At 45.8% G+C, this 13,235-nt stretch overlaps 1 protein-coding gene across 3 annotated transcripts in view; it reads left to right on the top strand.

Annotated features, from left to right (window-relative positions):
- Positions 1–305: 305 nt before the first annotated feature.
- The window catches only part of TRDMT1 (tRNA aspartic acid methyltransferase 1), a 58,004-nt gene continuing 45,074 nt past the window's right edge, over positions 306–13,235 (top strand). For 2 of the 3 annotated variants that reach the window (XR_010751593.1, XM_066385610.1), the window contains exon 1: positions 316–421. Coding sequence is in view for 1 of the 3 variants with exons in the window: in XM_066385610.1 (XP_066241707.1) it covers positions 358–421 (64 nt within the window). In the remaining 2 variants the exon portion in view is untranslated. Of the gene's footprint in view, positions 422–13,235 lie in introns of all 3 variants that reach the window. The other variant, XM_066385611.1, reaches the window with a different exon arrangement.

Raw genomic sequence — 13,235 nt, 5'->3', positions numbered from 1 at the left:
ATGTAAGAAAGGTTGAGCAACTCAGGTAGGTGTTCGAAGGACTTTTGACAAAGCAGCACACCTGAAAAGTGAGTTTTCTGGCTTCTAATCTGTGTTAATTTGTTAAGGCAAAGGCAGAATCTGCCCCAATACTGAGCTCTGGAGAGCTGCTATTCACCTGGGACTTCTCACTGTTATATGCCCTTTGTCCCGCTGCTGACCCCAGCCAGTCCCCAGGACCCAGGCAGCCAAGTGAAGCTATGAGCTGATGGGGCGGAACTGAAAAGCTGCGGAACCCGAGCCCAGGGAGCGGCGCAGGCGGAGGGAGGAGAAGCTGGGGACCGGCAGGCCTAATTGAGGAGCGGCAGCGGTGGCGGGATGGAATGCCTGCGGGTTCTGGAACTCTACAGCGGCATAGGGGGCATGCACCATTCGCTAAGAGGTAAACGTGCACAGAGGCCCCTTTCCCCTCCCCGCATTGGCGCAGGTCCTAGAGCTCCAGGGAGGGGCGGAGCCGCGAAATGCTGGGGCGGACATGTGGGGGCGGAGCGGTGGGGAGAGAACTCCGTTGTCGTGGAAACCGCCCCAGCGGCCTCCCCCACGCCGCCTCCGCTGCTCCCAAGGGCCGTTGGGGCACCATAGGGCTCAGTGTGTGAGTCCTAATCTGCAAGGCTAGCCTATAAAGTCAAACTAAAATGGCACCCACAGAGTGCCAATTCCAGCTGTGGCAGTTACCGACCTTGCCCCGGGAATCTCGGTGGGGGAGGGGCGGTCGCTGGGCAGGTCTGGTGACTCCTGGCTCTTCAGAGGGATAAGTGAGATTCAAGGTGGGAGTTGGTGAATAACTATAGGGGAAGCATAGAGGAACTATCCGGTTGCTTCTTATCACTGAAAAAACATCCCTGTCTTGGTACATCCTATCTAGACACTTTTAGGCTTGAGAAGAGTTGAATTCACACTTAGTTGCAGTGTGACCTTGGGGCTCCTTAACATTTTTTAACCTGTTTCCTGGTTCTGAAGTGTGAATAGTAATTCTTTCAGAAATTTCTGAAAGGATTCTTATGAAATCCTTAAGAAATTCAGAAAGGATTATTATGAGGTGTTTAATAATCCCTGATAAGTATGGCCACTCAAAATATTATACATTACTATTACCACTATTACTTTCATGCACCCCTTCCATTTTGACGTTTTAAATTTCTTTGGTGCTAAATTGGAATTGAAAAGTTGATTTTTGGTGATATTCACTCAGAAAGATGCATTGAGTGAGATCCTGTTTGAGCCAGGTACTGTGCTAGGCACTGGAGATAAAGTGGGACAGATAGACTTTAAATGTGCATGTTTATACTTAAGTTACTAAGACAACCACAAATCTGAAACTTCCTTGTTTCCTTTTTTAGTACCAATGGTAACAAGAGACTGATACTGTAAGATACAATGTGTGATGAATTGAGCATGTTAATTTTCTGAGAATATACATTGAGTTTTGATTCTAGACTAGATTAGTTGTTAAATATTTATTACCAATTATTAGCTAGCTCTCTGTGTTCAGTTCTCATATCAAAACTTACCAGCATGAAAACAAAACTCTGGTACTATTTGCTTCCTCAGTTGATTTTGTAAGATTGTATAATATCAGCATTTTCCTATATCTTGAAATATGCTTTAAAATGTTGCTTAGTACTTTACCATGAGCTATATATAATTCAGCTACTCCTTAAGTGTTGAATATTAGATAAGTCCCGTTTTTTTGTTTTGTTTTTAAAATATAAATGTGCTACAGTTACATCCTTGTGCATAAATCCTAATTTGCTCTTTAAGCGTGTTTTCTAAAAATTGTATAACTTATTCAACAATTAAAGACTACTGTGTGCTAGTTACTAAGTCAAAAATTATGAGAATTTTAAAAGGCTTTTGATAACATAGCAAATTGCTTTTCAGAGGTTTATGAGTGCCTCCCTCAACTGCATAGTCATTGAAATTTGTATTACCCATTTTTAATTTTTGCTAATTCAATAGGGGCAATTTTATAATATTAATTAAAATTTTTGGTTAATTAAACAGTTAAATATTTTCTCTTCTGTTAGCCAGTGCAAACTGTATTTGTAAGCATTTATTTCTAGTACCATTGCCACCATCCTGGATCTAAGCTATATCATCTCTTATTTAAATATTAAAACAGTTTCCTACTGCTCCCAAGCTTTCACTCTGCTTTCGCACTCCATCCTTTTCTCCACAACACAACAGCAGAATTATCTTTTTGCGCAGTAAACTAAATCATGTCACTTCCTTGCTTAATTGGCTTCCATTTGAGGTTAGAATTACAGTCCCATCTTTTTACTAGGCCTGTGAGAGCTGGCTTCTGTCTGACTCTTCAACCTTATACCCACTCTCCCCCTGGTTCTTTGCAGGCTAACTGGTGGTCTTCTTTCTCTGTATTCTTCAAACCCTCCATGCTCCTGCTGGCCTTTGCTATAGTCTCAACCCAGAGTGTTCTAACTCCAGACTTTTCCAAAGCAGATTCATTGCATTTTTTATTCATTGGTTCATATGTGACCCCTTCAGAGTAGCTTTCCTTGGCTCACCCTGTGATCCACAGAGACTTCCTACTGCCTCTCTACTGACTTAGAGTTATATAATATGAAGTTATTCAGTATGTACTTTGTTTGTCCATGAGGAAGATGGCCATACATCTAATTTTGGATATTCTCATAGGGAAAATCCAAATAGAGGGTTGACTTTTATTCTAGTTGTCTTATATTTGGGCACATATATACAGTGTGTGTGCGTGCGTGCGTGTGTGTGTGTGTGTAGGTATATGAGTTTGGACTTAGAAAAAGGTTGAGAAGGATGCACAGTGTCCTGTTATCATTATTAGCTTGTGGGAAGTGGATTAGGGATGATGGTCTCCTTGCTACCCGTAAACGCATCCCTGCTTGTTTCAGGGCCATTGCACTGCTGTTCCCTCTGTCTGGAATGCTGTCCCCTAGATAGCCACATGACTATTCCCTTGTCTTTAATGTCATCTTCTTAGGCCTTTCCTGACCACCGTCAAAAATTGCAGCCTCTGTTTATTCTTTCTATTCCCCTTACTGTTTTATTTTCCTCTCAGCAGTTATTGCTGCCTGTCATACTATATATTTTACTTGTTTATGTTTTTAATTGACTGCCTCCCCTTCTAAAATATAAGCTCCATAAGGGTGAACATATTTTTGTATGGAATTTTCATTTGCTTTGTGTGGGGATTTGTTTCTTTTCTATTCTGTTCACTGCTGTATTCTTGGCACCTAGAATAGTGCTTGTTGCATAGTGGGTACTCAAATACTATTTGTTGAATGAGTGAATAAGTTATAGAGCATGAACACTTTAAAAGTTGATATTGTCAACTTACATTTTAAAAGGGTATATCCAATAAACTGTGACCATAAGTGTGCTAATACATTATTTAAAACTACATAATTTATTAGGTGAAGGTATTTTAATTTTTTGATTTCTGGTGAAGTTGAATATTTTAAAAAATACCATGTTATGTTTATATTCTTTTTGTTTTTAACTATATGATACAGTTGTCTTAAGAATTGGGAAATATTGAAAACATGCATTTATTCATCCAGCACATAGTCACTGAGTGGTTTCTGGGTCAGTTACTGTGCTCTGTGATGGGGATACAGCATGAACAGGACAACCATGCTCTTACCCTTCAGAGATTATGGTCTATGGGAAAATACTCGAGCCACACTGATGAGGAAGGAATTTAAAACTAAAAATCATACATGATGCTCATGCGAGAAAGAAAAACGTATTTTAAATCTTTATTCTACACGTATCCATGAATATTAAACTAAATTATACCTTTCTATTTTCACTTATATCTTGAATTTTTTTCTTGCCATTAAATATATTTCTAAACTTGGTTTTTTAATGGCGCTGTGATATTACATTTTGTGGAAGTTTCATACTTGTTCAAAGCAGTTACCTATTTTTGGACCTTTATTGCTTATAACTTTTCACTACGATAAATAAGATAGTATTTATCCTTATTATAGCCATTTTTCTCCACATCTCTATGATTGCTATATACATTAGTTTCCTATTGCTGCTGCAATGAATTACCACAAAATTAATGGTTTCTTAAAGCAACGCAAATGTATTATTTTATGGTTCTGGAGGTGATACCCGGGCCGTGTTACCTGTGGAGGGTGTGGGGAAATCTGTTTCCTTGACATTCCCAGTTTCTAGAGGTAACCTGCATTTCTTAGCATGTGGCTCCTTCCTCCATATTCAAAGCCCTAAGTGTAGATCTGCCAGTCTTTCTGACCTCTCCTTCCTTCATTACATCTACTTCTCTGACTTTAACCCTCTATTATTCTTGAGATTATAGTGTGCCTATCTGCGTAACCCAGGATAATCTCCTCTTTTTAACGTAACATTTTCACAGGTTTCAGGAATTAGAATGTGGACATCTTTGAGGAGTGGTCATTATTCTGCCTACCACACTTTAGGATATGTGCCCAAACATAAAATTAATAAGTCCAAAAAATGCATTACTTTAATCTTCTCACAATTACCTCAGAATTACAACTAAAATACAGAACAGCCATTATTCAGAACCCTCTGAAATCCAATTGAATGGAAGTCGTACAACTAAGGACATAAAGAAGAAGCCACATCAAAACTGGTAGGAGAGGTAGAGACTCTGAACGAGCTGGTCCCTCACCCACATTCGGTGGATACAAATTGGGAGGAATATCTTGCCTGTGGAGGTTCCCCCAGCTGAGGTTTCCAGTACCAGGAAGAGAAGTCTCCATAACTTCTGACTGTAAAAACCAGCGAGAATTGTGACTGATTGACAGAGAGAAGGCAGCTGGAGTTCCAGGCACTTCTTCTTAAAGGGCCTGCAAACAGTTACTTGGACTCACTCCCTCTCAGTTCCAGTGCTGGGACAGCACCTTGAAAAGCATCAGGGATATACAATGAGAAACTGAATTGTCTGGCATCAGGATGAGAGTTGGGGAAGGGGCAGCTTTCTACCCAACAAAAGTGCTGGCAAAGGCCATTGTTCCTTTAACAAGACACCCCCACCCCCACCCCCGCAAAGAGCTGGCAGGTGGGCACCATATCTGAACTCCATTAACTTGGTCATACTGTTTATCCTGCCCTGGTGATTCCCTGAGTTTCTGCCCCAATCAACTTGCAGACGTGCCCCAGCTTTTTCCAGTGGCTTTTCCACATGAATGGTCTGTCTTGGCTCATGATTTAGACGTTCCTAAAATCTCTGAAATAAGCAGCAGATGGCCTCAGCATGCCCTGTACCCCTTGAAAAATGGTGCCAGACCAAGCACTAGTGGCAGCTGGCCTGGGTACCTCCAAGCCCTGCACAAGTAGCAAGTATGTGCAGATTGCTTGGTAGCTCATGTTGGGAGGCCCTGGGCAGAATACAGGAAGTAGCTGACCTTGGCCTGTACCTCCCAGGAGGCCCCAGAGCCAGAATACCCAGTGGACAGCTTCAGACTATGTTGAGCACCACCCAACCACCTTCCCAGGTAACATACTCAAGGAGTAGACTCAGAGGGCACGAGAACCCTCCTGAAGTGAGTCCTGCTCTGTGGAGTGGGCCCCTGCACAGCTGATTCTCCATGGCGGTTGCTGGTCCCAACCAGTCTTTAAAGCTGATCAACCTGTGGGTAAATCTCTCCCATTGAGGTTTCAACAGCAATCAAGGCTCAACTATAACAGGAGAGGGTACACAGCCTACACAGAATGGGGATCACACCTGGAGTACCCAGCTTGGGTGATTAGGGAAGCTGTCCCACTGGACCCTGTGGAACACCTGTAAGGTATTTTTCCCCGCCGAGAAGGAAGGAAGGGGCACAGCCACCAAGTGTGGAATAGAAGGCTTTATTCAGTACAGAGCGTTTCTCGGATGAGATTCACTGGCCCAGAAGGAGGTCAGGAAAATCACACATGAAGAGACCCCGTGGGCAAATTTAAAGGGGCCCTCTAGGGAAGTTGGGCTAATATGACATAGCAAAATCTCACTGGCTGACAGTCAGTTGCTTTCTCCCAAGGACTCCTGGGAAGTTTCTTTTTGGCGCGCTTGGTTGTGGGCGGTACTAGCCAAAGTTCGAGGGTCTGGGTTCCCCACACGACCACGCCTCATTATCCACCAACCTTACATTCCGATCTTTTTGTGTTAATAAGGGGCACCGCTTATTCGTCTGGCTACTTCCTGCTGAATAGGGGCGTCATGGGGAGGGGGAGTTTGGAAGGTGGTGGTTTTGAGGGGTGTCAGGAGGAACATCTGTTTGGCCATGAGTTGAGAAACTTCGTTGGTGCGGTTCTGATGATTGAGGGTGATAGGGTATGTGGAGCTTCCAGGTGATGTTGAGAGAGGTGGCAGCCTGCTGGACTATTTGGGCAGTGAAGGCCGGGCCGTTGTCTGACTGGATGGTAGTCAGCAGTCCAAACCGCAGGATGATGTTTTCAACGAGAATGGAGGCAATGGTGTCTGCCGTCTCTCGAGAAGTGGGAAAGGCTTCTACTCACCCTGAAAAGGTGTCAACAAAAGTTAAGAGATAATGGAGTTTTTTGTGAGGGGGCATATGAGTGAAGTCAATCTGCCAATCCTGGCCTGGCGCGTGCCCCTCAGTTGATGAGTGGGGAAGCCGGTGCGGAGTCCCCCTTGTGTAGAGGTTTTGGAACAGACAGCACATGCTGCGTGTACCTTTTCCATAGTCTGCTGGAGGCCTGGGAAGGAAAAGAGTGGTTGTAAGAACTGATAGAGAGCTTTTGGCCCTATGTGTAAGGAACAGTGGATATCAGAAAGGAGAGTTTCAGCCTGTCCTTTTGGTAAGGCAATTCTATCTCCAAGAAATATCCATCCCTGGTTGCACACGTCTCCACCCTTTTTGAGGAGGGCATGTTCTTCCTCAGGAATGTAGGGAGGTTTCAAGGAGGTGGAGAGAAACATGAGAGGAGAGGGGGAGGCTCCCAGGGTGAGGTTTCGAGCTTTCTCTTCGGCCCGAGCATTTCCCAAGGCCACCGGGTCCTGAGAGGTTTGATGGCCCCTACAATGTACCACGGTCACCTCAGCAGGAAGCTGTAATGCCTGCAAAAGTTTAGAAGTGAGGGTAGCATTGATTATTGAGCCCTTGGTAATGAGAAAGCCCCTTTCCTTCCAGAGGGCAGAGTGGCTGTGGGTGATAAGAAACGCATATTTAGAGTCAGTATATATAGTTACGCGTTTTCCCTGGGCCAGAGTGAGTGCCCGCATGAGAGCAATCAGTTTTGCTTTCTGGGAGGTGGTGCCCTCTGGCAGCTGCTAAGCTTCTAGGGTGGAGGAGGTGGTGACCACTGCGTAGGCTGCCCGTCGTCGTCCATTGGGTCCCTGTACAGAGCTCCCATCTACAAAGAGTATTAGATCTGGATTTTTTAAAGGAGAATCTGATAATCCATCTCGAGGTCTGTTGAGGAAATCTATTAGTTCCGTACAGAAGTGGGTGGGTTCTGGAAGTGTCGCTGGAGCTGGCAGTAGAGTGGCTGGGTTGAGTCGGGGAGAGGGTAAAAGAGTGACTGAAGGGTTTTCGATGAACAGGAGGTGAAGTTCTTGTAGGTGGGAAGGACTTAACAGAGAAAGAGATTTGTGTGAAAGGAGGTCAGTGAGCCTGTGGGAGGAGAATACAGTGATGGGTTGGGAAAGGGTGAGCTTAGTAGCCTCCTGGGTGAGTTCAGCTGCTGCGCCCAGTGCCCGGAGGCAGGGCTGCCAACTTTTGATGGTGGTGTCCAATTGTTTAGAGAGATATGCCACTGGGCAGTATGTAGACCTCACAGGTTGAGTCAGTACTCCAATTGCATTACTGTGCTTTTCATCAGTGAAAAGGTGGAAGGGGTATTTGGAGTCAGGTAAAGCGAGAGGGGGAGAGGAGATGAGGGCGTCTCAAAGGGTACAGAAAGCCCTTTTGATGGTGTTGGGGGATGTGAGAGGTCCCGTGGGAGTCTCTTTTGCAGCCCCGTAAAGGGGTTTGGCTAAGAGAGCAAAATTGGGAATCCAGTGTCTAAAGAAGCCCATCAGACTGAGGAAAGAAAGAGTCTGATCAGCGGTGTAGGTGGTTGGAGGCTGCGGATGGTCTGAGTTCAATCTAGGGTGAGACCTCGGGTGGTGGGAGTTAAGGTGATGCCCAGATAGACTACAGACTGAGAGTGAAGTTGAACCTTAGTAGGGAAGACACGATATCCCTTCATGGCAAGAAAGTTAAGAAGGGTGGCGGTGTGTCTCCTTGAGGCAGACAGGGAGGGACTGCAGAGAAGTAGGTCATCTACATATTGTAAGAGAGTACTAGTCTCGAGATCACATGCAGCTAAATCCCGAGCCAGCGCCTGTCCAAACAGGTGTGGGCTGTCTCTGAACCCCTGGGCCAGGACGGTCCACGTAAGCTGCTGGGCTGCATTAGTGTCCGGATCAGTCCACGTAAAGGCAAACAGAAAGTAAGAGTCAGGGTGTAGAGGAATGGTAAAGAAGGCAACCTTGAGATCTAGGACTGTGAAGTGAGTGGTGTCTGACGGAATGAATGTGTGACAGTAATGTGTAAGGATTAGGGACTACTGGATGGAGGGGAACTACTGCTTCGTTGATTAGGTGTAAGTTTTGTACGAGATGATAAGCTCCTGAAGGTTTTCAAACAGGAAGGATGGGGGTATTGCAGGGAGAGTTCGTGGGGATGAGTAAGCCTTGGTTTAAGAAGCGGGTAATTATGGGTTTAAGGCCCTGGCGGTGACTTGCTGAAATAGGGAATTGGGGCCTAGATGGAAATTGTGAGGGATTCTTTAAGCTGATGTGTACAGGTAGGTGGTGGGTTGCTACCACAGGGGTAGAAGTGTCCCAGACCTGAGGGTTGACAACATCCGGTGGAATAGGAGGTGTGACTGGGTTAGGGTGATCTGTGGTAGTGGGAGAGTCTTCAGTCAGGAGTGGTAGGAGTAAGTGGGAAGATGCTGTCAGCTGGATAGTGGCCCCGAGACTGTGTAGAATGTCCCGACCCAGAAGGGGTACAGGGCATGATGGCATGACTAAGAACGAGTGTGAAAAGGGGATCCTGTCCAAACTGCATGTCAGAGGTGGTGTGCGAAGAGGAGAAGAAACGGTCCTGCCCACTCCCATAACCGAGACCTGTGAGGGAACTAGAAGTCCAGAGTATGAAGGCAAAACAGAGAAGGTAGCCCCTGTGTCCACAAGAAATGATATGGACTTACCCGCTACCTGTAGCATCACCCGTGGCTCAGAGAGAGCAATGAGGGTCTCTGAGTCCAGGCCACATCAGTTGTCTGCGAGGCCTAGGAATTCAAATGATGGCCCCGCCTGGCTGGCTTGGTCTCCCATCTGAGAGGCCTGTCCTCCACATAGAGACATCGAGGATGAGCCTGCTGCCAAAAGGGGACAATCGCTCCGCCAGTGACCGGGCTGCTTGCACTTAGGGCAGGGCTTAGTGGGCGGCCTCGGGCAGGGGCACTGCCGGGACCAATGACCCTCCTTGCCACACTTAAAGCAAGCTCCTGGTGGGGATCCTCTTGGTGGCCCGGACCTAGGTCGAGCACCCTCTGTGCCTTGCCCTTGTTGCTCTGTTGGCCTCAGAGCTGCCACAAGAGCCTGGGTTTGGAGTGATACCTTCTGCTGCATGTGGGCCCCGCGTTCAGCCTTGGCCTGTTCCTCTCGACTGTTAAAAACCTTAAATGCCATGTTCATCAGGTCTTGGATAGGGGTCTGGGGGCCCTCTTCTGCCTTTTTAAGTTTCCTCCGAATGTCCGGGGCCAATTGGGAAATAAAGTGGGTGGCTAATACAGTGGCCCCGGCATTGGAGGTAGGGTCTAAATCAGGGGTCCCCAAACTTTTTACACAGGGGGCCAGTTCACTGTCCCTCCGACTGTTGGAGGGCCGGACTATAAAAAAAGCTATGAACAAATCCCTATGCACGCTGCACATATCTTATTTTAAAGTAAAAAAACAAAACGGGAACAAATACAATTTTTAAAATAAAGAACAAGTAAATTTAAATCAACAAACTGACCAGTATTTCAATGGGAACTATGGGCCTGCTTTTGGCTAATGAGATGGTCAATGTCCAGTTCCATATTTGTCACTGCTAGCCGTAACAAGTGATATGACGCGCTTCCAGAGCCGTGACGCGTGCGTGCGTCCTGCGTCACCAGAAGTAGTACTGTACATGAGCGCCGCGCTCACTGACCACCAATGAAAGAGGTGCCCCTTCCGGAAGTGCGGCAGAGGTGGATAAATAGCCTCAGGGGGCCGCATGCAGCCCATGGGCTGTAGTTTGGGGACCCCTGGTCTAAATGAATGTGGAGGACCATAGTGTCAGTGAGGCGATTTAATAAGAGAGCCGGATTTTCCTCAGGTCCTTGAGTAATTTCCCTTAACTTGTCATAGTTAACTACCTTTTGTGCTGCATCCTGCATGCCAGCTATAAGACATTCAATCATTTGATCTCGTCGTCTCCTACCTGTTTGTTCTATCTGGTAATTCCAGTTGGAGTCCATGTCAGGGACCACCTCTGGGCCCACCGGCATTTGAGGGTTTGAGGCGTGGACCTTATCTGCATCTGTATGAGCTCGCGCTGCCGTCCAGATTCGGTCCTGTTCATCGGGGGTAAGGGTAGAAGACATAATAACATAGAGATCATGCCAAGTGAGGTCATGTGCCTGAGTGAGATATTGGAATTCCTTGGTATAGTTGGTAGGGTTAGAAGAGTAAGAGCCCAAACGCTTTTCGATTGCAGGCAGATCAGAGAGAGAGAAAGGCACATGAACCCAAACAACTCCTTCTGTTCCGGCCACCTCGCGGAGAGGGCATAGGAGGTTGGCTTCCTCTTGTGGCCTGGAGTGAGATCGGGTGTGAGCGCTGACTGGAGAGAAGAGAGAGAGAGCATCATTTGCAGGTGGGGAAGCAGGATCTAGCGAAGAGGGGGGAGGAGTCTGATGGGACCGAGGGAGCCGAGGGAGTCTTGCAGGAGGGGAAGAGAGTTCCTCAGGGGAGTCAGCAAAGGAGGAGAGATCTGGAGCGGAGGGTTTAACTGAGGTTTCTCTGGCCAAGAGGACATGCGTTGTAGAGCAACTGGCACAGAGTTTAGGACGAGAACACAGATGCCAGAACCCCTGAATATAAGGGTTTTCTGACCACTTTTCAGCCTTCTGGCAATAGTTCCGTAAATCAGTAAGGATGTTAAAATTGAAAGTCCCTTCCTGAGGCCACCTGATCTGGTTATCCAGTAGGTATTGTGGCCAGGCTATGCTACAGAAGAAGATTAGTTTCTTCTTTTTTAGGGAAGGATCAATGTTTGAGAGATTCCGGATTAGGCACCCCAGGGGTGTTTTAGAGTCAGGTTTGGATCCCTTTGCCCCCATAGTCACCCTCAGTTCTAGGAATGGTCAGAGATGAGTATCAGCGTCCTAAAACTCAAGCTCTAGCCACAGATGGATAAGGTAAAGTGGGTGTGCTCTGGACGTCTCCATGGGCCCACACTCACTCGGAATGGAAAGAAGTCCCTGACACAGCTGAGGTTTCAGACAGGGATTCTCAGAGGAAAGAACTGAGGCAGGGGGAGGCTGGAGGTGGGGAACTTACTGCACCGTGAGCCAAAGTGGGTGGAAAGTCAGAGATCCTGGTTCTTTCTCGGAGGGGACGGGGAGAGGAGCGGTCCTTGTAGACTTCAAACTCTTTCTGGGTTTCGGCACCAAAATGTAAGGTATTTTTCCCCCGCCTAGAAGGAAGGAGGGTTGTAGCCACCAAGTGTGGAATAGTAAAGGCTTTATTCAGTACAGAGCGTTTCTTGGCCGAGATTCACTGGTCCAGAAGATAGCAGTCACGAAAATCGCACATGGAGAGACCGTGTGGGCAAATTTAAAGGGGTCCTCTAGGGAAGTTGGGCTAATATGACGTAGCAAAATCTCACTGGCTGACAGTCAGTTGCTTTTTTCCCAAGGACTCCTGGGAAGTTTCTTTTGGCGCGCTTGGTTGTGGGCAGTCCTAGCCAAAGTTCACGGGTCTGGGTTCCCCACGTGACCATCCCCCATTATCCACTGACCTTACAACACCTACAGAAGACCACTCTACAGAGCCCAAGAATCACAGCAGTTCTACGTAATACATAGAAACAAACACAAGCTGCCAAAATGAGGAAACAAACAGGTCTCAAATGATAGGGCAGAACAAAACTCCAAAAAGAGAACTGAACAGAATGGAGACTCTGGTTATAAGGATGCACAGTAAACTTATTGAGGACTTGAACAGCATAAAAATTACCAGTCAAAATGAAGGATACGCTAACTGAAATGAGTAACTTACAAGGAATCAACAGTAGCATAGATGAAGCTGAGAGTCAAATCAGTGATGTGGAATATAAGAAAGCAAAAACCACCCACTTAAAACAGCAAAAAGAAAAAAAGAATCCAAAAAAGTGAAGATAGTGTAAGGAGCCTCTAGGACAATTTCAAGAATGCTAACATTTGCATCATGGGGGTGCCAGAAGGAGACAGGGAGCAAAAAATTGAAATCTTATTTGAAAAAATAATGACAGAATATTTCCCTAATCTGGTGAAGGAAATAGACATACTAGTCCAGGAATTGCAGAGTCCCAAACAGGATGAACCCAAAGAGCCCACAACAAGACACGTCACTATTAAAATGAAAATGTTTAAAGACAGAGAATATTAAAAGCAGCCAGAGGAAAGCAGGTAGTTACCTACAAGGGAGCTCTCATAAGACTGTCAGCTGATTTCTCAACAGAAACTTTGCAGGCCAGAAGGGAGTGGCAAGAAATACTCAAAGTGATGAAAAACAAGGATCTATGGCTTAGATTACTCTACCCAGCAAAGTTATCATTTAGAATCTTAGGATATACAGAGCTTCCAAGACAAAAAGCTGAAGGAGTTGATGACCGCCCCCCAAACCAGTATTACACGGAATGTTCAAGTGTCTTCTTAAAAGTGGAGGGAGAAGAAAAAAATATGAACAATAAAATGGCAATAAATAAATATCAACAATTGAATATAAAAATCAAAATATATGAACAAGGAGAACAGAAACAGATTCATAGGTACAGAGAAAATTTTGATGTTTGCCATTTGGGGGGATTAAGAAGTATAAATTGGTTGTTACAGAATAGTCATGAGGATGTAATGTAAAGTACAGCATAGGGAATATACACTGCTCACAAAAATTAGGGGATCAGGGAACGTGCAGATACTCC

Source organism: Saccopteryx leptura, chromosome 5 (assembly GCF_036850995.1).
Source record: "Saccopteryx leptura isolate mSacLep1 chromosome 5, mSacLep1_pri_phased_curated, whole genome shotgun sequence".
Lineage (NCBI taxonomy): Eukaryota > Metazoa > Chordata > Mammalia > Chiroptera > Emballonuridae > Saccopteryx > Saccopteryx leptura.
This window is presented reverse-complemented; position numbering and strand designations above follow the sequence as displayed.